Source organism: Antennarius striatus, chromosome 13, assembly GCF_040054535.1.
Source record: "Antennarius striatus isolate MH-2024 chromosome 13, ASM4005453v1, whole genome shotgun sequence".
Classification (NCBI taxonomy): domain Eukaryota; kingdom Metazoa; phylum Chordata; class Actinopteri; order Lophiiformes; family Antennariidae; genus Antennarius; species Antennarius striatus.
Window position 1 is genome coordinate 16,182,998 of NC_090788.1, and position 27,357 is coordinate 16,210,354.

The window sequence follows — 27,357 nt, forward strand, 5'->3', positions numbered from 1 at the left end:
GGCTCACAAGCAACCAATCAAACGCCTCCGAGTCCCGTTCTGCAAGCTGATTGGTTCCCCAGCCTGCAGGCTGTTGTGGAATGTCCATCTTTAACCCCTCTGATGCAATGTGCATTGCATACATCCTACATTTTATCGATGCAGATTAGTCCGTGATGTGTAATCCTTTGACAGATATGATATCACGTTTACAGTGACGTAGGAGAAGAGTTGCCTTGATTGCATAAATAGAACGTCTGAAATTAATGGGTTTCTGTCAAAAAAGACACGTTTTTTTCCCCCAGGAGTAAACATGGTGGTGTTATCATGTGTTAAACACTTGGAACTTTGACTCTCAGACAGGATGTATGACATGTGGCCTGAGTCAAACCATATTTCATATGAATCTCGAAACCAAGCCCTGTCATCCAGAGCATGGACAACAAATACCAGTGAGCAGGCTCTCAGGCGCCACAGCACAGAGGATAATCTGAGTATATAACCATAACTATCTGCTGATATTACTCTAAGATATTAACCAGTTTTAAAGCTTGTGAATTAACTAGAGGCTATATATAGGAGAGGAGAGATTAAGACTCAAACTGTTAATCAGGTTATGAGCTCAGTGACTAAACGTGTATAGGGGTAAACAGAGATACGTGTGTCATGCTCAGTTCCTCCGTGTTCTGGGATGGAACAGGACTCCCATTATGTGTACGGCTCTCCATCCAGATCACAAACACATGCTTGCAGTTGCTGGATAGCGCAGCAGCACCGAGCCCTCAGACTAGGGAGGGGGCAACATTTGCCCAGCAGGGCACAGCTGGACTGCGGGACTCCTCGAACCTGTCACACGTGCAGTCTCCACTCACTTAAAGCTGATTGTTTCGCCACGACTCTGCGCTTTCTGGTGACTTTCTTCTTTGATTCCTTCCCGCTGAAGGGAGGTTATTCTCCTCGCCGCCATTTTTAGGAAACTGCCTATCGAACAGTGAAACTTTGCTAGCTACTGCCTACCGTTAGCAGCTAGCTGTTTGGCTAGTGGGCTGCCTGTTTGCCTTCCACTTCGCTGTGACAGCCAGCGTTTGACATTCGTTAGCTAGCTTAGCTCCACGCTGATATAAGTGATTCTAGCGGCCGGTCAGTGTAAATAACAAATATAACTCGTATTGTTTACGTGAGCATTTTAGCAAGACTTGAACCAAGACCGATTGTAGCATTTTGGGCAACCGAGCTGTTACAAATTAGCATAGCTAACTTATTAGCTAGCGAATTCACACTGACTTCTGTGGACTGCATTGCATCGTCTGTGATTTATTTAAGCTACCGTGGTGAGAGTGACTGGATTCACGAACGGTCTACAATTCACTTCTCAACCGGAGTGGATTCATCTTAACCAGGTGAGTCGGTCGCTGACTTTAGCTCTCTGCTAACCACTGATAGATAAACGCGGTTTTTGTTTTCTCTCCGTCGCTAATTGCATGCTGCAGTGGAGGCTGATGTCAACAGAAGTTAGCGTTAGCTTCGAGCTAGTCAGCTGGATTGGATGCAGTCCACCAGCTAACCTAAAGTTGCTGTCACAACTTGGTCTGTCGCATCGACAGACATTGGGTCTCCTTCCTGGTCAACTCCAATGTTTTCATGGTGTTTATTTCGAATATAATGAATATAAAACATGAGCGACAAAATTGTATATTGAGCTGGGCTGGTGCGCTGAATTGTCATTAGTTTGGTTTGTAGTAAATAATCACTACAGACTGCTTTACCCATGTAGCGTAAGCTAGCTGTGTTATCTTGCTAATCCGCTTTATGCAACTATCGTTGCAAGCAATGCCACTCCCTCGGGTTTGTTTTTGTCCACTGTTGCTGTACGTTAAGTGAAACTGGGCTCTGAAGGTGTCTGTTTTGAAGTTTGCTCATCAGAAATGGACATCATGAGTCACACGCTGGATAGAATGGGACGGTAGGTGGCATTTGTCAAGCTTCGTAAATGCTGCATGTATGTGTCCTGACATCGTGTTTACAAGTAGCATTACACAGGAGGGTCTCACAGATGACTGTGATGATCGTTGTGTAACTGAGCGACCGGGGGAGCTCGTATAAATCAGCCGCTGATGGCTGTTTTGTTCACTGACGTGAGTCGCATTCCTCAGTTTTCTGTGTTGACATTGCGTAACGCTGGCTATCTCTCAGCGAACTGCTGTTCTGCTTATCGTTGACTACACCGCCTAACTTACGTGTGACACAATGGATCATCTGCATCAGGAATTTAACACAACACATCCTATAATATTGTTAAATCGTCAGTGACACCAGGTCTAATAACCGAATTCGGCAAAAGCCTTGCGTTCTGTTGGAGCGATCTGTCAAATCCAGTGCTCTTGGTGTAATGGATGAGACATCCTTACATGTTTGCTTTGTTTGTGTAATGGCTCTTCAAATAAGCACTGCGGTAGGAGCGTTCACCTGTCTTTGTTGATGCATTTGGACTGTGATTCAGATGCTGTCCATGTTATAAATATAGCTGATGGGCTGGAGCTGAAGGATGGGCATGACTTTAACTCTTACACTGGTGTCACAGAATTCTGCCTGGCTGCCCATCCTCGCCTCATGTCCTCTGGAACCTGTGCTGATGTGCACTCCCATCGTTTCATTTGTGTGTCTGCATGCTTGTCGGAAACATCAGCGTGGTTACAGGCTGGAGAGATTCCCCATCATTCCTCTCAAGGACTTGCTGCTAGCTGACAATGAAAGGTGCACAACTGTTAGTGTCTTAACATAATGATGTAAGAGGAGCCTTTTGCAAAGCTTTGATTTATTTCACTGTTTTGTGTCAGGGTTATATCATGGTATGCTGAATATGGTCGCGCTGCATAACGCATTTAAGTATCTCCCAGGAAAATGGATTAGGCACTGGAGCAAAGCCTGCCCTGCCTGCTAGCTTAAGTCCAGAACCTAGTGTGTGACAGTCAGCGACTGCAGAACAAGAGCTGGTTCCAACATCCCATCCACTGCAGTACTGCCATTAAAGCTTTGTTTGTAGGTGATATGAATCACACAGTGTGTTATGAAGGACCCTCCCTAACTTCATGATTTAAATGGTGCAGTGATTTTACTGTAGAGTATAACTTTATTTATCCCTTAAGGGGGTTCTGTCAGGGAAATTAATTACTGTATTATACAAAGTCTCTTTTGAGTTGATTAGGCTAGTTATTGTTAATCTAACAGCTAATAGAGGTAGACCAACCAATTGGCTTGATCAATTTATAGATTGATAGACGGATATAATTATCCTTTAGATGAAGTATTGGTTTACTTCTACTGTCTATTATGTTTGTACTGTTGCAGCACTTGAATGTGTGGTTTTCTACGTTTCTGGTCAACGTCTTCTGGTCTTGCCGCTGAATAGTTGAAAACCGATCACATATTGAATAAGTCCCACAAAGAGTAAGAAGAAAAGGGAAATCATAGAAGCATCCCAACAATATCAACAGTAACCTTTTGATTTTGCTTTTGATAGCCCGAGCTGCCATTAACCAATACTTACAAACATGAAATACAAGCGGTGATTTCTTACAGCTCTGCACTGTGCTCAGCTGATATGCACCAGATGGAGAGGCTCTTATCGAGAGGCACAAAGGACTACTGCTTCCAGTCAGCACTTACAAAGTGTCAAGTAATTGTTATGTCATTTTCTTTTGCGAGAACTGTCCAGCAGTTTGTGGTCAGAACTAACTTGTCTGCCTTGTCCTGCCCTTCACATCTGTCTTTTCCTACTAAGTATTATTCAACATGATTCATTTGTTTACCTGAGCCTACAAGTAAGCAATGCTGCACGTCAAAACTACAGGACCATATGTTGTTCTATAGTCCTGTGTTCTTTGCATTTTAATGAGCAATATTTCCTTGTTCACAACATCTGGAAATTAAACACAAAACACAGCGCAAAATGATCCAAAGCCACAAATCTTTTGGTAAAAACTTTTTAAAAGTCTCTTTTGTAGAATCGGTGTAGTATCCTAAGACTCGGCTCTGTCAACACTCACACCCCTAATATGCAGTGTAAGCCTTGTAACATTAAACCCATATGTCATAAAACAAATTCTCTGAAGGAGGATCTGTAGTGAATTAAACAAATAAAGAAAACAGTGGTGTTAGATAATGGGCAATCTTACATCACCTCATTGGTTAATAGTACTCGCCACATTCTTAAGTATAAGTTTGTAAGAATTTAATTATGATATCATGCAAATGCATAAATATGTGAATTATTCAAAATGCTGGGTTTCATACCTGTGATGCAGGGAGTAAGTTAAAGTTAAAATGTGAAAGAAAATTCTAAATGGGGTTTGAAAATCTCACGGACAACAAACATTGAGAGATTTAAGCAACTTTTAATATTTTAAATGCAAACTCTAGACAATCTGGTCAGGATGCTGATGACATGCTGGGTGTTGGTCTGAAAAGATTTCAGATTGTTACAGAATTAATTGGAATAATCATGTTTACCTCTTTTGTAATAAAACAAGGCTTTTACAGTTAACAGCACAAGATTTTTTATACGAGTCCTTTTGTGTATCTTTACAATCTGATATCTAATCTCTGAATTCTGATAGACCTACAGGCAGTAGGGTTTGTGCAGGGTTTCTTCTTTTTAACTGACCTTGTGCAGTAAAGAGAATTTCACTTTGATGATGAGCAAGGAATTTGATGATTTATTATAACCGCTCCATTCCTCCCTCTCTCTCATTCCTCTCTGTGACAACCATTGGTACTAAGCTTTGTGTATTGCTTGCATCCTTATTGGCCTTCACTGATTTTAAAGTGCAGAGGAAATCAATTCACATAATACAGCAAGAGAGAATCCATTTTCTCTAGCAGCAAAGCAAAACAACTTTCGGTGCATTTGTTGAACACACTGTTCTTTGTGATAACGTGCATGTCTTTGTCTGTGCACGCGCATCTTGCAGTCCGGTCCATCTCTCCGGATTCAGTCTTGTGACTTAGTGTTCTCAGTGTGTGTGAATATTTTTTTTTGTATAGCTTTCATCCTACACACTGTACTGGATGTACTGATTTTATCTAGCAGTTAGAAATGTACAACATGTCTCAAGTGTTCTGACTACAGTCTTAGAAGATATACTATAGTGGTCAGGGCTCCCTGTGGAAATCTTCTCTCAAACATCTCAGTTGTGTGAGATTGAGGACATATTTGTGAGATGGTCTGTTCTGCATCACAAGTGGTATTTGTGGATTAGAATCACATGTTTGTCAGAATTTGACAGCACCAGAATTTTGGATCCATTGTAGAGATGCATTATAGGTTATCATTTCTGCAGTCCCATGAAATTAAATTAAATCTCTTGTATCACTGTGAACAATCATGGGATAAAATGTAATGGTGAAGTCACCATGAAAGGTGGCATTGTGTAAATAAACCATCTGAGATGGAAAACCTGGCTGCACTAATGTGGCCTCGTAGCTTCTTGCTGGAGGAGGAAGAGTCATGTGAGCTTGTAAACTTTCTACGTGTCTGCCATATTCAGCAGTTAAGTAAGAGTACTGTCTGACAAGATAACGATTTTATCTAAGACTGGATATCAAGACTTCATAGAAAGATTTGTAGAAAGACAGTGTTGTATATCCCCAGCTTTTGATTAATAAAGAAATCCCCCAAATATTCATTGTTAGCTGCAGAGACATTTACTTTCCTCTTCTTTGAAAACAGCTTTGAATGTTAGAATTGAGCAATCCTGCAAAATATATTTCAGTCATCAAATAATCCTACAGAATTGTGAAGAGACTGATGACAAGAATCCAAACTACACAGTAAAGACTGAATCTGTTCATGTTGTACTTAAAAGAGACTGATAAGTTCCCTCCATTGAGATATTTGTTGTTCTTGACCATTTTTTTTTCTTTCTCCTTAGGATATTTTTCAGCTGCATAAAACCTTGTGACATTCAGGCAGTGTTGTGTTTTTTGATGCAGCAGGCTAAACTGATAACCAGGGCTGACTATGTTAGTGGTGCTCCTGGGCCAAAGATAAACCAAATGAGGAAACCATCAGTCCTCCCACTGAGCATTTCATTTATGATATCGGTGTTGTTCTGGTGAATGAAGGGTGTTAACAATTTCAGACTGACTGAATGTAATCATGGCGATGAGGTGAAAAAAGGTTTGGTCACCTTTTCAGTTGGTTGTCTTTGGATTATTGAACATTTTATAACTACAAAAAAAACAAAACTACTGATAGTCATTTGCACATTATGTTATATTCTTTAGAAATGTTCCATGTATGGGCTTTCTGGAGTTGGTGTCCAGAACTTTCACTTCAATTAAGGGATTGTGAAAATTTTTCAGAACTAAATGTTTCTTCAGTTGAATTATTAAAAGCTGATTTTGTATAGGTTGTTCACGTTTTGTTGTGTATTTATCCATGCCTTGACGGCTAAGGTTTAACAGAACATGTATACATAAGGCATCCTATTTTTTGTAATGCAAGATTAAAAAAAAAAAATCATTTTAACCTCCATCTGAATGTAATTTATCTCTGTCCAAACGGTAGCAGTAGAATACTGCTGATTGGCAAGATTATGTAACTCTTGTAGAATGTAGCACCCGCTAACTAGATGGAAACCTATGGATCTAAATTGACTATACCTCAGAGGCTTATGTTTATATTTTATTGACAGTAATTACCAGGCAGCAGAGTCAAAGCGTAGTATTTTATTGTCCACGTTTTAAATATGTTGCAGCATGATCTATGCTTGCTGTGGTTCATCCAGGTCAAACTAATCCTTAAAAATTGTCATACTTGTGTTTTGGGTTTGAAGATGTTTCACCACTCAGTTCCAAGTCTTAGATGTCTTCTGAAGTTGCAAACACATTGATGTTATTAAGGTCACATGTTAACAGTTTAATCAAACCGTTAGCGTGTGACCTTCCCCACCCCACCGACAGGTCTTAGGTGACAACAGATAGAATCAAAACACTAGCATTGCTTTTCCTGCATACACGTATCATGAATTAGCCATAGCGAAATTGAAGCATCCTGAGTACATAATAATAATAGACCTGAAGTCCTCCAATCGATCACCTGATGCTGTTCTACCCTCATGGACACGAAATCAATCCCTGGACAGATATGTATGTGGGGGCTAGTCATCGCAGTAGCTGCTGCAAGCAGAAATGATGACCCTGCAGGTTGTGGAATATATGAGGGGTCAACCCTTGATAGTGTGGCAGTGGTTAAAGTCATTATGTGCAGGAGTGTTTTGAATATTTGTTTATGTGTGGCTTCCTGAGCCAGTGTGATGTTGAGGACATGTCTTTAATCTGTTTATCATATCAGAAGACGGGGGTGGCCTGTTCATCTAAAATTGGGGTGTTTGTAGGGGCTTATAAGGAATTTTGGGAATATAGAGAAGCTGCATCACTTTTTGTAAAATATTAAGATGAGCCTAAACATGAAACAAAAACGACAACAAAAATCACAGTAACAGTAAAGAGTTGTTTTGGAGGAACTTGACTTCTCCATCAATAGAACTCGTATTCACACTGTCCATAGCAATAATTTAGTTCCCTTCTGTTTGTGTGTCTTTGTGTGTGTTACTGTTGCTGTTGTTGGCAATGAGTTTCATACTTTTATAAAATGTGACCTGAGTAGGTTTTTACAATTCCAACAGTTCTGAATCTGTTTCTGCCTTCTGGTTCCCGTTCTTGATGGCTCTCAATTCTGGTTCTTTGAGGGACAACTTGTGCAGTTTCAATGTTGAGAGTAAAATTATCTTGATTGAATTTTTTTTTTTACTTACACTGGTTGTTTGGGTCCAGGTTGAAGCAAGGGAGACAAACACAACGTGTCAAATGTGATACACTTGCTGATTTGTACACTGTGGAGGCAAATGCAGTCGTGTTAGTTATGCATCCTCAATTGTATGAAATTAGTTCGGCTCAAGTTTTGCACTGCACTGACCTGCCGTTGTACGCTGTGTTTCACCCTGATGTAGCTAACACCCCTGTCTTTCTCTGTGTTCTCTTCTCTACATCTAGGTGCCCATGTGCTGGTTCCTCAGGCCCATCTATTGCTGCAAATGAATCTTCAGCTGCTTTGGTGTAGCTCAGCACCCAGATAGTCCCATCCCCTGTGTTTGGGTGCTTAGGGGACTACATTGACCAGGATGCCCTCCTCTGTAAGGGCAGGGAGCCTAAAGGATCCGGATGTGGCTGAGCTGTTTTTCAAAGAAGACCCAGAGAAGCTTTTCTCTGACCTCCGAGAGATTGGACATGGCAGCTTTGGCGCTGTCTACTTTGTACGGCAAACAACATCCTCACAAAAACAGAGAAATACACTTGAACATCTGTGTTGACAGATATTGTAGATGTTAAATGAAGGATGTAATCTGTTAAATATACACACACAGTTCTGAGTCAGTGAATTCCGGCTTCATGGCCGCATGTTGAAATTAAACAGATACATTTTGTGATGAAACCTGTCGTTATTTTTTGGGAACACCACAGTAACTAACATCTGAATTAAATACAACTTAATTTAAGATCGTCATGGCTTTGCTCTGTGCAGTTTTTGGAAACTTAGTTTGATTCACAATAGAAATAACTTGCAGGATTTTCACCTGTCCATGATTGGCGATGTGATCCACCATTGCTCTATGATCCACATGTTGTTCTTCACTGCACTCAGTGTGGTTAAAAATGTACTATAGATACTGTAAAATCACATCCTTTATGATAATGTGTGAACTGACAGTTTGACAAAATTGTTTTCCAGGCACGAGACGTGCGCACAAATGAGGTGGTGGCAATTAAAAAGATGTCATACAATGGCAAGCAGTCAAATGAGGTGAGACGATATTGACAATAATATTATTATATTGGTGGTGATTTACTTAGCAGCTGTTTGTCCATGAGATGAACAACTTCAAGAAGTAATTTGTCTAGTCAGCAGGTAAAAAAGGAAGCACTTATTTGGGATTAATTTCTCCTGTTCTTTTTCTGAGCATATACTATACCAAAATTATAAAGTCCTTTTAAACCTGACTTCTGTACACATCGATATAAATGTCTGCAGCTGCTCTTTGGGCGATACCTTAAGTTCCATATGCTAATAGTGTTATATGTACTGATTTTCATGTAACAAATACTTGCAACACACTATGAATGCTGATCATTGTTGAATTGTCACGTCACAAACATTTCAGACATGACAGTCGGTGAAAATAAAGGGCCGCTTTCAGTTTGTCCAAAAATATATTATGATTTCAAGTCACTTACACTCAATAAGGTAATCCCTGAACGCTCTCTTCCACTGTTGTTGTCCCACATAATCTTATATTGACTATAATCAGATTACACGTATTGTGTGAAGAGAAACACTAAACCTAGGACTGGGTGATGTAACATCGAAGTCATATCATAATTTTTTTAAAAAGCTGTTATCTTCATTAACTGACAATGAAGTACAATTTTTGTTTTTGACTGGCCAAGAAATGGACATAAACATCCTTTTAAGAACCTCTTCTCACTGTTTCCCCTTAATCACTTAAAATATTAATACGTACATCATACAGTATACCCTTATATAATAATTCAAAATATCTGTTTTAACCTCTGGGGCATTTTTTTATTTGTGGGACAAGGGAGGGAAATACAACTTCAAATTCCCCAGACACCTGCATGGGCAAGTGGATCAGTCCTATAGCTTCAGCCCTGAAGACAGAGAGCATAGAGTGAGGGCCAGGTTTAATGAGGAGCACCAGAAAAGCTTATATGTGAAATGTCAAATCTTTTTTTTTTAATTATCATTTTATTCATTTATTTATTTATTCATTATTTTTTTGTGCACTTCAACCATGCACTTTACTCTAGAGGGACTGACTTGAGTTGGACAGGGTGGAAACACATCTAAAAAGGAGACAGCATTTATTTATTTAGTCATTTTTTAAATTTATTTTTAAAGATGTTCATGAGCACATGCATTGGAGAATGCATTAATTCAGAAAACCAAGCCAGACATTGTTTCTAAAAGTCCATTCTTTCATTGACAGAAATGGCAGGACATTATAAAGGAGGTGAAGTTTCTGCAGCGGATCCGACATCCAAACAGTATTGAATACAAAGGTTGTTACCTGCGTGAGCACACAGCATGGGTAAGTCAGCTGGTCACATTCACACAATATGAACATTGTCTTACTCCACAGTGTTGAAGGTTCTATATGTGTCTACAAACACTGCTCAAGAAAATAAAGGGAGCACATAATCAGCAGAGTGTAACTAAGCCAGTCAAACTCCTGTGATATGAAGTATAACTGACTGTAAATCAGTGGAAAGGAGAGGGGGTTAACAAGACAACCCCTATAAAGGAGGTTTTTCTAGGTGGTACCAGAACATTCCCTCACTCAATCCTTTCTGATTGACCCTCGGTTAGTTTTGCGTTTTTCCCGTACTTTGCCTCTCATGGTTTCACTAGGCGTTATCTGCAGCTACTGCAGGATAGAACATCCATACATGCAGTGGCCAGAAGGTTTGCTGTCTCCCAGCACAGTGCCAGTATTATGCATGTTTCAGACATGTGCAGTCTCCATGGGGATGGGATGAGGGCTCGACTTCCTTTTGTTGGGTGTGTGCTCACAGCTTGGGGCCATGCAGCCCCATTTGGCATTTGCCAAAGAATGCCAAAATTTGCCGCTGGTCCCCTGTTCTTCTCACAGATGAGAGCAGGATCACCCTGAACACATAATGTTATACAGAATGTAATGTTGCCTGCAACATCCTTCAGTTTGACTATAGTTCTGAATCTACTCCTCTCCTCATCCCTTGTATTCCTTTGAATGTTTTTTACATTATTTTGTTGGGAATTAATATTTATAATTTCCAGCTAAAATATTTCCTATGTTGAGATCTGGGACGTGTGATTTATGTGTTCCCTTTGTTTTTTTTTGAGCAGTGTAGTTCTTTAATCTATGTCTCACTTGTAGCTGGTGATGGAGTACTGCCTCGGCTCAGCCTCCGATCTGCTAGAAGGTGGGCAGATGTTTTTGTTGTTTTTTGTTTGTGTGTTGTGTAACTTTTATATAGCACTCGTAAACAGGGGTATTGGTGTGTCTCCTTTCTCTGGTGTTGATTCTTCTTTCTTTTCTCCCTTAGTTCATAAAAAACCTTTACAAGAAGTAGAGATTGCTGCCATTACACATGGTGCTCTGCAGGGGCTGGCTTACCTCCACTCCCACAACATGATCCACAGGTGGATGAATTTGACACCATTTTTATAAAATCATGTGTCCACCTGTCACTCATATTTTTTTTTTCTCTCCGTCAGAGACGTAAAGGCGGGTAACATTCTGCTGACTGAACCCGGGCAGGTCAAACTGGCTGACTTCGGCTCTGCCTCCATTGCCTCACCTGCCAACTCGTTTGTGGGAACACCATATTGGTAACTGAAGCCTGAAAACGTTTGAGAAATTTGCATATGATAATGAGATGGATGTATTCTGAGGATGTATTCACATTTTGTGAAGCTGTAACGACTGTGAGCGCCGTGTGTTTAAGATTTGGATCTCATCTCCAGCTATTTTGTTGTGTGTATATAAATATATATTTCTTACAATATCTACACATTGTATGATTTAAATAACTGTTTTTTTTTATTATGTTAATGTATTTTGTCTCTTTTCAATCTGGGATGTTTACAAACCGGCCTCAAAATAATCAAATATATTTACCATGTGCGGATGACAAAACAGCCTCGACTCAGAAGAAAATGATTGGTATACTGTTCCCTTTTACCCCACATTCAAACAAATTTGTGTTCACATTGTGTGCTCTGTAAACATTTTGAATCTGAGGGTTATAAATTGAAGTAGGTTGGCTGCTAAAAAGTTAGATGAGTCATGGAAAGAAGCATTGTTTGATTTCCAAGTGAAAAATTGGCATTGTCTTTTAGTTCTTGGATTTATGGTAGAACAAAGGCACTGACTTTGTTCTACCAAAGAAAATAAACCACTGTTTCTTTTTGTCTTCTTTCTTTTTTAAAAATCTCATTCTTAACTGTCTTTTAATTTCAGGATGGCCCCAGAAGTGATTTTAGCAATGGATGAGGGCCAGTATGATGGAAAAGTGGACGTCTGGTCCTTAGGAATCACCTGTATAGAATTAGGTAAGTGACAGTATGTGTGTGTTTTGTGTGCGTAGCAGTAAAAGTGTCAAATTTACTAAATCTTTCATCCAAATGTGACTAAATCAGATACCTAGCATCTGTTCTGTTAATCTGCAATAACTGCCAGACTGATTAGGTGTAAGGAATAATGCCAGTAATTACATTGACTTGAGGTTCAGTGAAATAAATCACGTTTGTAAAATAGGACTGTATTTTCAGAGTCTGTTTATTTTCAGCATCGCCAGGAAATCCATAGACGATGAGAATATTTAATCTAATATTTATATCATATATTTTGAGGATAGGGCAGTATTGGGCAGCAGGGAGGGGTAGATATGTGGCGCTGCCACCCATAGGTTGCAGAAATGATGCATGATAAACCTGCTTTATCACGAAGTTGGACTGGAAACTATTTTATATCAAATTTTACACATTGTAGTGCTTTAGTGCCCCCCAGTTTCAGTTACAATGAGTTGAGAAAGAAAACTAACTTCATCTGAAATGCTGTCCTTCATTTATTGTTTGAATGAACCCTTGATTAAAAGGAGGAGCGCTGACACTTGTACATTCTCTTCTAGCGGAGAGGAAGCCTCCCTTGTTTAACATGAATGCAATGAGTGCCTTATACCACATAGCGCAGAATGAGAGCCCAACACTACAATCCAGTGAATGGTGAGGTGTTGACGCACACACGCACGCACACACACACACACACACACACACACACACACACACACACACACACACACACACATTATTTCTAGATGTGAAAATACAAGCCTGAATTGAAACTACACCTCTGACTCATTTTGAATGAGCATCAGAATAATTATCTTATTTGTTTTACACTTTGTTAGTTGTTGTTTTCTGCCATCCATTTGGCTGCTTGTTGTGTTTTTACCCTGTGTCGTGCCATCTTTGTTGCAGGACTGATTACTTTAGAAACTTTATCGATTCATGCCTGCAGAAAATCCCCCAGGACAGACCACACTCTGACGACATGCTGGGTGTAAGTGCACACTTGACGCTGCAACACAGAAACACAGAACGGTGTCAGTGTGTTAAAGCGGGAGATTGACAAAGCCCTTTGGTGATAATTCTCTTTGATGTTGGCACTCTGCTCTGTCCTCCATACTCCTCTGTTTTCATTTGCTAATCCTCTACTTCCAGGTTTACATTTAAACACTGGATCCAGACATGCACAGTCACAAACATGTAGAAATAACAGATGTAACTGGAGGACACCCACAGATTGCAAACCTCCACCAAGGCTACCAGTTTCCCTGACAGATCATTGCACCTTAATCCAATCCAATCTAATCTTTATTTGTTAAGCACTTTACAACAACCACAGTCAACCAAAGTGCTGTACAGACGAATAAATAAAACAAACATCTGAATCCATTTTTTACCCCGAGATTAGTGATAGTTAATGATAGTTCTACCCTCATAGTATGTTTCTTTAACATGAAAACCAACTTCTAAACTCACATTGCTATCAGTTATTTAATAATTATTCCAGAAAAACAATGTTTCAGCATCAGAGATTTTTCTCAAGTTGGACCTCAATTTCTTTACATTCATACTGAATCAGCTCAGTTACAGCCACATTCTGATTTAAGCCTGCAGCATCATTATTTAGTTTATAATAGTAAATTTTAAACGTTCTGAATCAGATCTGACATATTAGTTAGTTACATTCGAGATTTTAACCTAGAGCTTATGGTGATGACATCACCCAAATCTAAGAGAGAGGAGGGTAAATGTGACTTTTTGTCACCTGTCATTTTCCGCAAAGAAACGATGAAAGACAGGCGTAGCTCTTGGTTCACAACCTCCAGTCACTCTCGCTTCTTGTTTTTGATCAAACAAACATTTTGCCTTTCCTTTATTTTACTGTTCTCTACCGCCCTCACTGCTTAGCTGAACCTGGATAACAAAGTTTATACTGTTTATATTTTAATTTTATACTGTTTATATTTTAGTTATAGTTTAGTATATGTCCTGTTAATGCTACATGTGTCTGTTAGTGTAGTGTATGTCTTGTGGTATGTCCTGTTTTGTTTTTGTTTTTTCCTGGTGTTTGGCTGAGCAGTGGATATGTGCAATTTCCTCCGGGATTATTAAAGTATCTATCTATATCTATCTATCTCTGTCTATCTCTATCTATCTATCTCTATCTCTATTCACTGTAGCCGTCACATGACCATACATTGATGTGGAGAAAGGTTGTAATCCAGACAATTGTATATGGTGTGTGAGATGGATGCTGGTTTGCAGCTTCATAAAACGATGAAATAAGTGTTTTCTTTTTTTTTTGATAAAGGGTGTTCTTTCTGCTGTTTCTGTGTAAAGCATCCACCTTCTCGTTAAATTCAGGACTCTGACCACATGCTGATGGTTAATGCACGCTGAGCATTATTTTCTTTTCCATCCTGTCCCCTTCCTGTTCAGCACGCGTTTCTGCAGCGTGAACGTCCAGACTCCGTTCTAATGGATCTTATACAGAGGACCAAGGATGCAGTGCGAGAGCTGGACAACCTGCAGTACCGTAAGATGAAGAAGATCCTTCTTCAGGAGGCCCACAACGGACCCACAACAGAAGTTGCAGATGGAGATGATGTGTGTATAGAATCATATCATAAAATCAATGCAAAGCAATGGTGTGAGAATAACGTGTGTTTGCCTGAAGAACAGTTACATTTCCTATTTTCATGGCTTACCATTAAGAAAGAAAATCACTTTGTATTGCTGTGTATGTATATCAGTTGACTTGTATCTCATGTCCTCCTTGTCTCTCCATTGATTTCTCTCTTTGCTTTTATGACTCCATCCCCAGGAGCTGGAACCTGGTGGAGGACGGACAGGAACTGTGAACAGTGTCGGCAGCAATCAGTCCATCCCTAGCATGTCCATCAGCGCCAGTTCACAGAGCAGCTCTGTCAACAGTTTAAACGAGGCGTCCCAGGACAACCGCAGCGAGCTGGACTTGATGGAAGGAGACCACACAGTCATGTCCAACAGCTCCGTCATTCACCTCAAGCCGGTGGGTAGTGTGGAACACACAGAGAGAGGAAATGTGTCTTTTCTATGTGGGAGGCTTGACTTCTGAACAAGTTTGCATAACTGTTCACTGCAATTCCAATTCTGTGAAGATGATCTCTCCTTGTGAGTTAGTTGTTGTTGTTTTTTTTTTTTATGAGATGACTTTGTATATTAGTTGTATTCAGTTTACAAGATTGTTCAACCCTGTTCTGTTCTTCCTACAGGAAGAGGAGGAGAGTTTGTCTGGTGAGCAGGCAGCCACCAGTCAACCTAGCGAGACCCAGCAAACACCAGCACAGGCCCCAAGGAAGCACTACCGCAACCGAGAGCACTTTGCCACCATACGCACAGCGTCGCTTGTGAGGATTCCCGTCTTTCTCCTCCATGCATTTCATTCATTTGAGTTGTATTACATAAAGCTATTTTGTCTCTGCTATCAAGTTAAAATAATGTGTTTTATCACACTTTTACAAAAATCTATTCAGAGTCTAACTGTGCCTTTTCTCCTCACGTGTCGTAGGTGACCCGAGAGATGCAAGAGCATGAGCAGGACTCTGAGCTTCGGGAGCAGATGTCGGGTTACAAACGCATGAGACGGCAACATCAGAAACACCTGATGGCCCTGGAGAACAAGCTGAAGGGCGAGATGGACGAGCACAGGCTGAGGCTGGACAAAGAGCTGGAGAGTCAGAGGAGCAACTTCACCCAGGAGATGGAGAAGCTGTTGAAGAAGCACCAGGCGACTCTGGACAAAGATGTACGTAGACGAGCAGATGAAGAATTATGAAGCACAACTTGATTTCCAAATAAAAACAGCGGCTTGCTGTAATTCCTAATATTTTATGCTTATAATCAAACATTCAACTGATCTTGTTTTTAAAATGCATTCCTATGACAGAGAGCATCCTTGTCTCTTAATCGACATCCTTGTTTGATTTCCAGCTGAAGACGTTCACCAACGATGAGAAGAAGTTCCAGCAGCACATCCAGGTGCAGCAGAAGAAGGAGCTCAGCAGCTTCCTGGAGTCACAGAAACGGGAGTACAAGCTACGAAAGGAGCAGCTCAAAGAGGTGGCGCATGTGAACCATACACATCTAAACTGCAACTAATGATAGTTTTATCCTTGACCAAAAAAGAATTCAATACACATAAATATTTGAACTTTTTTCATTCATGTAGTTGAGGTAAAGTAATGTATGTAAATATTTTGCAGCTCTCATTCTTTTATACTAAATGTGTATTTGGGGGGGGGCATTATTTTCTTGTACTTGTAAAGACTGTGATTGGCTCAATTTCTTATTTGCAGAGAGATGATTTTATGATAAGTCCTAATTTTTTGTTTTTCACTAATTTTTACATCAACAGAATGGATATAAAAGACAAATACTTAGTTTTATTCAAGTTAAGGGAGTTGCTTTAGTCTTAATGTTAGAACTGCTACAGAAAGGCTGTTCTGTAAACTTATGTTGAGGGCGTGTTTGATCGGACTGTTGATTGAAGAAGTTCTCACTCTGTCTTTCTTCATATTCATTAATGTATTCCAGTAATGCTGACAAAGTAATACTCTTAAAGTCCAGTAACAACAATGCTCTGACAGAATGCTAACACCTGTGTGGCAGGAGCTCAGTGAGAACCAGTCGACTCCCAAGAAGGAGAAGCAGGAGTGGCTTTCCAAGCAGAAAGAGAACATCCAACACTTCCAGGTCAGGAGTTCTATCTCTATATTTACTGCTGCTAAAACACAGACCTTGGAATGAATTCACTCCTTAACTTCAAAGGAGTTCACAAGACTATCGTTATAGAAACCACACAGATTCATTATATTTTTATGCATAAGAGTGAAATCACACGTGGTGTTAATGTTCAGGCGGAGGAAGAGGCCAACCTGCTGAGGAGACAGAGGCAGTACCTCGAGCTGGAGTGCCGGCGGTTCAAACGCAGGATCCTCATTGCCAGGCATAACGTGGAGCAGGATCTGGCCAGAGAGGTGCACACGGAGTTAAAGAGCCACCACCACCGCTTTTCTACTCCTGCGTTTGTTGGTTTTATTACTGCAACCCAGCATTTTCTCTTCATCCAGGAGCTGAACAAACGTCAGACACAGAAGGACCTGGAGCACGCCATGCTGCTGAGGCATCATGAGTCGATGCAGGAGTTGGAATTCAGGCACCTTGGGACTATCCAGAAGGCACGGGCGGAGCTGATCCGGACCCAGCACCAGACAGAGCTCACAAACCAGCTGGAATACAACAAGAGGAGGGAGAGGGAGCTAAGGCGCAAACACGTCATGGAGGTCCGGCAGCAGCCCAAGAGCCTCAAGGTACTAGAATAAATGGAGACAGTCGTTTGTTACTCCGCTGCAGACCAACACACACCTTCACTCGTCTTCCTTCTCCTTTGTCAGTCAAAGGAGCTGCAGATCAAGAAACAATTCCAGGAGACTTGTAAAACCCAGACCAGGCAGTACAAGGCCCTCAGGAACCACCTGCTGGAGACCACACCTAAGTCGGATCACAAGGCTGTGCTCAAGAGGCTGAAGGAAGAGCAGACGAGGAAGCTGGCCATCCTGGCCGAGCAGTACGACCACTCCATCAACGAAATGCTCTCCACACAAGCTGTTAGTGCTTTAAAACTCTGATCATGGTTATCCACTACAATAACAGATTCCACGACACACACACATCACATCAGTCCTTCACATTAACGTACTTACATGTTTTTCTGCAAACCTTTAACGCACGGGTCACAGAGAACGCAGTGAAAACCCCTGTCCCTCTGAATTTCCTGTCACAGCTTAAATTTTTGTTTCATTTGAAGGCAAAATACACCCCAAAAATAACTTGATGATATTTTCTTGATCCAAGTAGTACAATGGCTATATATACTGAGTAGTTTTTAAATCAGGAATCCAATTCAAAAACACACAAGTAGGATTATGATTCCAAACACACAAACATTTAACAATAACTTTCCGTTTCCATACTTTGTGGAAGAGATTCCAAGACACCAAGTCTTCAAGAAACATAAATTAGAGGAAATGTTTGCTAAACATTGTTTAGTCAAAAGTGAATGCTTAATATCAAATAAATATAGCATGATATTTTTTTTAAAAAGCTTCGTATTTATATTTTATTTAACTCAGTCTGTCAGATGTAGGATTACAGTCCTAAGTCACTGTTGGTTATCACATGAAAATGCATCATTCTCTATAGATCTCTATAACATCTCTTTTCATACACCAGGCCAGAAAGAAGCTTTATATTAACTCCTCTTCATCTTTCTCAGTTGCGGCTGGATGAAGCCCAGGAGGGCGAGTGTCAGGTTCTAAGGATGCAGCTGCAGCAAGAGCTGGAGCTGCTCAACGCCTACCAGAGCAAGATCAAGATGCAAACCGACGCTCAGCACGACAAGGAGAGGAGGGAGCTGGAGCAGAGGGTGTCTCTGCGCAGAGCTCTGTTGGAGCAGAAAGTAAGAGGCCCCGGACTCCAGTTTGTTGCACTGTGTCAGTAAATGTAGGCATTATGAGGGTCTGTCACAGGCCTACCTGTTTTCTGACAGTGACCTACTCCTTATATGGCTCTTTCAGCTGAAGTTCATTAAGACTTTAGAAAATCCCACTGAAGGGGAAATCAATATTTACTTTAATTGTTGAAGTGATAACTTCAAATAATTCTTTCTGCCTGTCTTCACTGAAAAGCATGTAACAAGTCCAGATCCAGAGTAATTTTACAGGCTCTGTAAATAGTATTTTGGTGTGTGGGTCTGTTTGGTTTTCTTAAGATTTTACTCATTGTTATTATTCAGGGGGAAAAAATCACACTTTTAATTAATCCTTCAACATTTAAAAAAATTCTTTTTGTTTTGGCTGAAGAACTGTGGAAGTGTTTGCCAAACAGACTAATGGCAGAATGTGATCTGTGTCCATAAACTTTATCCTGAGCTCTTCTGTTCATGTTGTCATCTCCCCAGATCGAGGAGGAAATGCTCGCCCTGCAGAACGAGCGCCTGGAGCGAATCCGCTCGCTGCTAGAACGCCAGGCACGAGAGATTGAGGCTTTTGACTCTGAGTCGATGCGACTGGGCTTCAGCAACATGGTTCTCACTAACTTGGCTCCTGATTCCCAGGGAGGCTGGGGAGGGGGAAGTGGAGGAGGCTTGGGGGCTCAAGGGGGAGGCCACTGGCCTGCAGGAGGTGGAGGAGGTGGCCACCACAGTCATCACCACCAGGGGGGCTCAAGCTCACAGCAGCCCTGGGGTCACCCCATGCTGGCTGGGGGCCCGCCGCCTTGGAGCCTCCACCACCCGGGAGGAGGTAGTCAGAGGGGGAGTGGCGGAGGAGCGGGAGGGGTGAGGAACAGCCCACAGGCTATGAGGAGGACGTCATCGGGGGGAAGGAATGAACAGGGCATGAGCAGGAGTACCAGCATCACCTCTCAGATATCCAATGGATCCCACCTGTCATACACCTAGAACACACACACACTGAGGCCCACACAGGGTGCAGATACTTCACATTGTTTCCCACAGCACTGCGCTCTTACATTGTTGTCCTGTAAACAACAGTCTCTGGAAACCCAAAGTGTCGAGAAGAATCCGGTATAAAAGACGAATCCGGCCGTTAACATTTGCTACAGTCCAGTTGTGTTACTTTTAGTACAGCCTACGGTGCCATTTCCTGTTACCTGTTTTTTTAATCTCTGTTGCCATAGATCCAAAAAGTATATCGATACTTTTCAACCATGATTTTTCAACACACCGTTTCACACTTAGAGTAGCAGTGTGCCCAAACCTTTGACTGACACATAGTTGAAGAATGAAGTGCAGACATTCAACCAGGAGACAAACGCATCCTTGAAACATCTTGAATACATTTTAGATATTCAAGGTCTTAACTGTCTTAAAATGCAGGGCAGGTAAACCGTTTATCAGGGAAGAATAAAATTTCAATATTCCAACCGATACAACACATCAGTGACCACGGCAGCAGGTTGTTGGGTTTTTTTAAAGCATGAAAGAGGCCCCGTTGACTCTTTGTGCAGCACGCTTAACCATAAATTTAAAAAAAGTTATTTGGAAGGTGGTTAGAGGAAAAGAAATAATGGAAGTTGACAACACATTTAGTGATCCATAGTTTCTCAGTATGTGGGGCCAGTTGGTTGAAAGTCACTGATATACGAAAGAAATTTGTCAAGCAGCGCTGCTATGTTAGCTGTCAGGCTATCCATCCAATCGTTTGTGGCTACTAGAACAGCTAGTTTGGCTTGGTAAGGCCCCCGAGAGCCACTACAGGGCCGATGGGCAGTGAGGAGGAGGAAGTAGGGCCCAATCAGGTGGGACAGGAAGTGTTGAGGATTATTAATGGGATTGGTATTGGGCTGCTGATGGTAACTCAATCAAATAGAGCAACATTTCCTGCAATTGATTTTATTGCTAACAGCACTCCATGTTGTACAGTCACATTAGACTGATTCCCTCAAAGATTTTACTGCTTTTATTAAGGGCTTAAAAGTCAGTAAATGATCACTTGAAGGGTGCAGATACCCGTTGTATTTTAGAATATATAATGGGATTAGTGTTTTTGTACGAGTGCAAGTCAGGTAGGGCTCTGGCTTCAGATAATGACTGAAGTTCACATTGTTTTAAATCATGATGGTGTAGAAGAAATAAAAAGAGGAGAGATGTAAGTGACCACTAGAGGGTATGGAAGTTAATGTTTTAATTTCAGGCAGAGGGAGAGATGGATCCTTTACCAGACCCAACCAGTAAAATCTGCAGGTGCAGTTGTTTTGTTGCCAGGTTTGTCGTTCCTGTATTTATGGGGACATTGTGTTCTGTAGGACGCCAAACACAAGATTGTAGTCAGCTTTGTTATGATAGTCATCCATGCCATCATTTTGTTAATACAATAAATGACATTGTGCCAGAAATGTCAGCGGACATTTTATTGTTATTTGGCAAAGTAGGAGCATTTGTGTGTGTGAGTGTGGGGGGGGGGGGGTTCTCGAGCATCACAACCTTATTGGCTCGGCTCCTGGGTTTCCACAGACCTCTGCAGTGTGATCCACTCCCAGATGTGGAGGGTTGGTTTTCAGCAGTGCACAACCTCCAGCTTCAGGAGTTTCCTGACCAGTTTTCATTTTTTGCTTGATTGCAGTGATTTCCAGGGCTTAAAGCGGTTCCACGTCACACGCTGAAAAAAAAAACGCATTGAGTTGAATCATGGCTGTTGGTCTACCTCTAGACCTGAGTAGAGCTTCACCACAGGGTGTCACAACCTTCAGTGACTTGCACTTTGGCACAGGCCTTCTACCCCTCACTAAATCAGACTGATTGTCACACATACATGCAGAATTATTGATTTGACTCCTCAGTTTGGGTTTTTTTGCCCTCTTCATGCATGCACAGGGCGAAATTTTTGAAACTTTTTGGGCCATTAGTGTCAAAACAAAGTAGGTCACTTCAATAGTTATTTTTAGGGATGTGATGAGTGATACAACGAACAACAGTTTTATCGACGAGTGACCAGGAGTTTCTCTACCTTGCTGAATGTCTCGATTGGCGGATGGGCGGTGATGCTGTGATCTCCGCTGCCGTGCCCATGCTACCTTCCCCAAGTGTGACACCCTACTCTGTCTCACCCCCCCGTGGCTTCACTGTCCTGTTCTGACTACCACCCTCCCCATGTCCGACAAACTTCATTTCCTCTCCCACTTGAGTACAGACCCCACCTCCTCTCATCCATTTGGGGGAGAGAGCTTCATGCAAAAGAAAATACAATCTATATATGTATTATATAAATCTATAAGAAAGATTATAGAAAGAGGAGGAATTTCTTTTGTGAAATGCAGAGATGCGTTATATAAATTTCGGAAGTGGGATGTACAGGAAGCCTGTTAATATTGTAAATTTAGAATTTGAAAATATGGAAATCTGACTGACAGATCAAGTTTAAATTATCTGGTGGCGTATCGGACCAGTGGTGTCCACGTGAATGATTTACAGCGGCTGGGTTGTTGTATGAGTTGCAGCTGAAGTCCTGAACCATGTTGTTATTAACAGCAGCTCTCTGTCAAATCGCCTTGTATAAATGGCAACGTGTTAAATTCGGAATGAGGGTCATTTTGCACATGATTTGAAAAATACTTAGATGTAGCTCATGCTTTAGCAATGGCTATATTTTACTGACGATGTAGAAGACACGCTTGTCTCTTTAGGTTTTTCATGGTTTTAAGAAGACTCGGACATAAAGTCTAGTTTATTATACCATAGAAAAAGATCTGTATTTCAAAGATATATGAAATCTGGGGGGAAAACAGAAATCTAAAATATTTGGTTGCATAGTCAATATTTCCTTAACTCCACAACCTGAAATAGTTTCTAAATTCCTGCACAAGACAGTGAAAATAGGATGTTTGAAAGCTACGAAGGGTTATCTTCGGTTTAGTAGGCAGCACAAATTTTATTTGAGCTTTTATTTTTCAAACATGCATCCTCTTTTGTTGCTCTTTCTCTTGCCTTTTTTAAAATTCTACCATTCTGAACTCATGATCTTGTATTTCTGAGTTCAGTTGTGAAAACAATAAGAAACCTAATGTGGTGGATCCACTTCTCTCTTCAGCCAGTATGCCATTACACCCCAAGTCTTTTTTATTAACCTTTAACTCCGTTTTATTTCCCCTCCTCGCTAGGAAAGGTGGTTTGATTTTCCAGATGAGGTCTACAGGGGGCCAAACGAGTGGCAGGTTTTTAGACTTTGTGTTTACTAGAAGCCCTGTGTTTTCGCGAGGCAGTCGGCGCGCAGAGCTTAAACCGTGGTCATTGAACTGGATCAGTTGCACTTATTGCACAAGTGATTGACCAGGTGAGATAGTCTACTGTGATCCCCTCAGTGCTGAGGGACGGCTGCCGTCGGCTCAGAGGAGGCAGGATGCAGGGTTACATGTCTGTACAGTCTGTTATCAGTATTCCCTTTATCTCTCCTGTCATTTGGTGGATCTTGCTGTTTTATTCTCCATAGTCCAGAGACCTGTATTACGCTGTATTGAATTGTATAGTTTGTGCAAAAAGCTGAGTATTGCATAGCAGAAGAGAAAAGCTATTCCTTACAGATGGCAAAGTGATTTAAATGTATAAAAGAAAAACAGAAAGTTTAGGGGATAAATGTAATATTTTGTTTGTAATTACTATTTTTTGTTGGAAGAGGGCTACTGGATTAAGAATCATCTGTAATAAAGTAATTTTAATATTTTTTTCTTCTGTGGTTGTTGTTTTTTTATCTTGTGTGAATGTGAGGATTTGTTTGTCGTCTTTTGTTGCTGGAGAATAACTCTTTACACACATCACAAGCAAATACAGAAGTGCCGTCTTTTCATATTGATTTGCATATTATTTTCAATTAGCCAAATTTTCATTCTGTTGTCAAGATTTGTCTCAGGTTTACACAGCATTACCCAAGGAAATTTTTTTTTTTTACTGCACAAACATTTAATGTACACATCAACCTCATGCTTCAAATGTGCCCTTTGATATTTTGGGAGTTTAAACATGCAGATTTGTAATTAAGAACTGCAATTAAGATCTTCAATGAAAGTCACCAGCAGGAAATTCTGAGTATTTCATGCATACAACCTGAAAAAAGGCCTTTTCTTTTCTATATCACATTCTTGATCAATCATACTAATCTGGCCCATAATACAACAATATTTTTTTTTTACTTTTTAAGATTGATGACATTAAGATTTATGTTCAAATATCTTCCTGTGACAGTAGTTAAATTGACATTAGAGCACATCCATAAATAAAAGTGGAAAATAAGGATAAAAGGAAGATCCACCTGAGAACCTATAGGATGACAAACGTGTAAGTGGAAATGTTAAAGAATCTATGGTGAAAGTATCAATCAGAATTTGCTAGTGAGGCATGGCTGTGATGAGTCACGAATGTACGAGGTGTCCAATGTAAAATAAGATTACGTGGGATTTTTACAGTAAAACTTGTTAATGAAAAAGCATGAAGAAACTAGAACAGACCTAAATAAAGTGTGTCAAATGTTCACTATTGAAAAGCAACAAATTGAAGTATTTTTTCTGTCCTGGATGGACACATGGAAGATTCTGAAAGGTATGCAGTCTGTAGTCGCTGCAAAATAGGTGTGCAGTAAAAATCATCCATCTGACTTGAATACACCTGACACGACAGTGAAAAAACTTTTTTTTTTGACAAATAAAATTTTGAAAATTAATGAATATAGAGCTATTATCACACATATTGTAGATGAAGCACTCTGCTCTTAATCCCAAAATAGCAAAGCAAAACACACATGTTTGTCATCACACCGGACGATGAGGCAATTCTGACTGGAACGCAGTGAACGGCACATCGCATTTCAGTGTCGTCTCCAAGTTCTTCACCCTGAACCGTCAGGATGTCTTCACCTCCTCTACCGTCTCAAAGCAACTGTCTATGTTGAAGTTTCCCGTGGTCTTGCTAGGGCAGGTTCTCACTGCTTTCTGCCCCCAGAATCTGGCAATTCAACTTTTCATTGTTGAGCTACACCAAATCTTTAGAAGGGATTTTTTTTTTAAACCTTCGATTCAATTCAAAAAACTTTTCTGGCCTCAAGGGGCAATTCTTCTGTTGCTCCTCAGCGAGTATAAGACCTCTTCCAGGTGAAGTTCTCCTCTGCTTTGTCCATGCTGCTCTCTCCAGGCGTTGGCAGTCTCAGCCTCCTTGCCAGTGTCGCTCTCCTTCTGCGAGGGGGGGCCATGTTGCTGATTTTGCTCTTCTGACTAGCCTGACTGTAATCTCCTAACAGAAAATCGCAGCTGTCTCCCTCCCCGGCCTCTCGTTTCAGGAATGCAATCACTACTCTGAAGTACTCCAGAACTGCAGTATGACTCCAGTTTCCATGCTCCAGCTCATCATGTCCATTCCTTCCTCCCTCAATTTCTTCTGGGCCCTCTAGAGTGAACCCACAGTGTCCTCCCCTGTCTGTCAATGCCAAGAGGAAATAAGGATTGCTCTGGAAAAGAGAAAGCGGTAAAGTAATGATGGGTGAGACGACAGGGTCGTCAAGGCTACAGACACAGAACACAGGGACCGCCACCTCATCTGCATCTCTCAATGGTTCGTTCCTCCCCCAGTAGCTGTCCCAGTCCTGGGCTGGGTAAGCCCTCTCACCCAGGGCCCAAGCCACTGATGGTGTCATACCCTCCCTCAAATGAGATCCTGACTTTAGCAGAGGTCTGGGGGGTCTCTGCTGGAGTTGGGTGGAACAACAGAAAAGTGTTTCCTCAAAGTCCCTGAGGGAGGAACAGCTGAGAGCCTGATCCACATCCAGGACTCCTCGGAAGGAATTTGCATATCTGATGATGAATCAAAAACAACAGTATGAATAATGTTGCATTTACCGTGAATCCATTTTGCTGTCATTTCTCTCACCTCCTGAGAGGCACTTTCCGGTGGAACGTCGCCCCCCAGCGATACACGGGAGGCAGGGCTGTTTCAAACCACAGCTGGCCCAGGAGGACGGGTGAGATGGCTGCAGCCGCTGTCAGGAGTGAACTCGATCCAGACTCCCCTAAGTAGGAAAGAAGGACCCCAGAGCCTGAACCCTCACTCAGTGCGACCAGGGCAGAGGATGGGCGGCAGCTGTGGACGTACGCCACTGCCTGATAGAGGAAGACATCAGGGATGAAGAAATGAGTGTCAGGTGAAATCAAATAAACACAAAGACTGGCAGCATTCACCTCAGCCTCACTTGTTCATGATTACCTATAAGATGTTAACATGCATTAAATGAACGTCTAGAATAGATGTGATTTCCTCCAGTAAGTCTGTTTTTTTTTATCAGTCATGATATAAACCATAATGTGTTGTTGACAAGTTTCAATATTTATTTGAGAAACCTCTCCTAAAGTGTAGTGCAACCTGCAGAAGTTTGTCTTCTACTTTGCTGATAAGATTACAACTTCACCAATATGACATTTTTCCTCCACGTAATTTTTCCCCCATTGTGTAATACTCTGCTGCTCCTATTTTAACACAAAGTTTTAAAAAAATTATTTAGCTAAACACAAAAATGTGACAGCAGCCATCAGTCCATACCTGCTCAAGATCAGCTGGATCTCCAAATTCAGTGAGTCGTGGTGTGGTCAGAGGGCACCCCGCGGTGCCACGAGCATGAAACACCACTACGTGAAAGCCCTGACGCACAGCCTGATGACACAGCACCTGTAGGTGGGGAGTTATCCCACCCCAGTACTGAGGAATGACCAGGAGGACGGGAGGCATCACGGTCAAAATCCCTTGTGTTTTCCCCCCAGACTGATGCTCCTTCCTCCCCTCCCACTTCTTCCTCCCAGTCATCTCACCTCGTCTTGTTTCCACAACCCAGTCCAGAGCAACAATGCCCCCATCTCTCAAAAGCAGATGATCTCTAGTGAACTGTAACGTCTCTCCACGCTGTCCCCACACCATGCTGGACAGAGTCTGGATGTTTGGGTCTCCCCAAGGCCAGGAGGCCAGTTTTGGCCTCGCTAGCGAGCAACAATGCTGGAGCAAGTATTTAGCAAGAGCAGTGCTCTTGCAAATGAGCCTGGGACCATCTGAGACTTGACCTACCCCAGACGAGTCATGTACCTCTGCTGATCGGTCCTCCTTCATCCGTGTCTTGGTATTCCTGTCTAGTGGCATCTTAAGGATCAGGCAAATGATGACCCAAAGCCTCCAGCTTGTAGCTTGGACAGCCAACCTCATCCAACAACATGTCCTTGGCCAGTGTAGAATCAGAGACAGCAGCAGAAACAGCACCGATGGGAGCAAACAGAAGCAGCATTCCCATAAATATGAGGCCATTGGCAAACACCAGAAATCCAGTCTTTCCACTTGGGAGTTTTGCAATGATTTCCTCAGTCACACCAGACCCACATGTTTGACCAAGTCCTCCATTGCTGCATCATGGATCAACGCGAAGTGTTGACTTCCTCCAGTTTGCAAACAAGCAAATAAAAGTCAGTGATTGGGATACAAAAAAACAAAAAAGGGGGAAGGTCACATAAACAGTTGAGCTTGTTACTCCTCCCCCCACAAATCATTTACGAAGAGCAAACAGGACACATTTGTGCCTCTTTAATTGTAACATGATCGCAGTGTTTGA

At 41.5% G+C, this 27,357-nt stretch overlaps 2 protein-coding genes across 5 annotated transcripts; one reads left to right on the top strand and one right to left on the bottom strand.

Annotated features, from left to right (window-relative positions):
• The first annotated feature begins 683 nt into the window (after positions 1–683).
• LOC137605850 (serine/threonine-protein kinase TAO1-like) lies at positions 684–23,448 on the top strand. 4 transcript variants are annotated; one of them, XM_068330701.1, is made up of 22 exons: positions 684–889; positions 1,303–1,379; positions 8,035–8,294; positions 8,771–8,842; positions 10,047–10,148; positions 10,977–11,022; positions 11,146–11,242; positions 11,318–11,431; positions 12,063–12,154; positions 12,733–12,826; positions 13,082–13,163; positions 14,609–14,776; positions 14,994–15,200; positions 15,424–15,558; positions 15,720–15,956; positions 16,142–16,270; positions 16,820–16,903; positions 17,068–17,187; positions 17,281–17,520; positions 17,605–17,817; positions 18,486–18,668; positions 19,170–23,448. In XM_068330701.1, the coding sequence occupies exons 3-22, from the start codon at positions 8,163–8,165 to the stop codon at positions 19,668–19,670; spliced, it is 3,048 nt and encodes a 1,015-aa protein (XP_068186802.1). In that variant the 5' UTR covers positions 684–889; positions 1,303–1,379; positions 8,035–8,162; the 3' UTR covers positions 19,671–23,448. The 4 variants fall into 4 exon arrangements, with proteins under 4 accessions (XP_068186802.1, XP_068186801.1, XP_068186803.1 ...); XM_068330700.1 differs by having other exon boundaries at positions 684–1,379; XM_068330702.1 differs by lacking the exon at positions 1,303–1,379.
• On the bottom strand, positions 21,257–27,056 carry LOC137605851 (protein ABHD15). Its single transcript, XM_068330704.1, has 4 exons — positions 26,307–27,056; positions 25,641–25,870; positions 24,520–25,564; positions 21,257–21,390 (listed from the first exon to the last, which is right to left on the bottom strand). Exons 1-3 carry the CDS (start codon positions 27,054–27,056, stop codon positions 24,844–24,846), a joined length of 1,701 nt encoding a protein of 566 aa, XP_068186805.1. The 3' UTR covers positions 21,257–21,390; positions 24,520–24,843.
• Between the last annotated feature and the right edge of the window lie 301 nt (positions 27,057–27,357).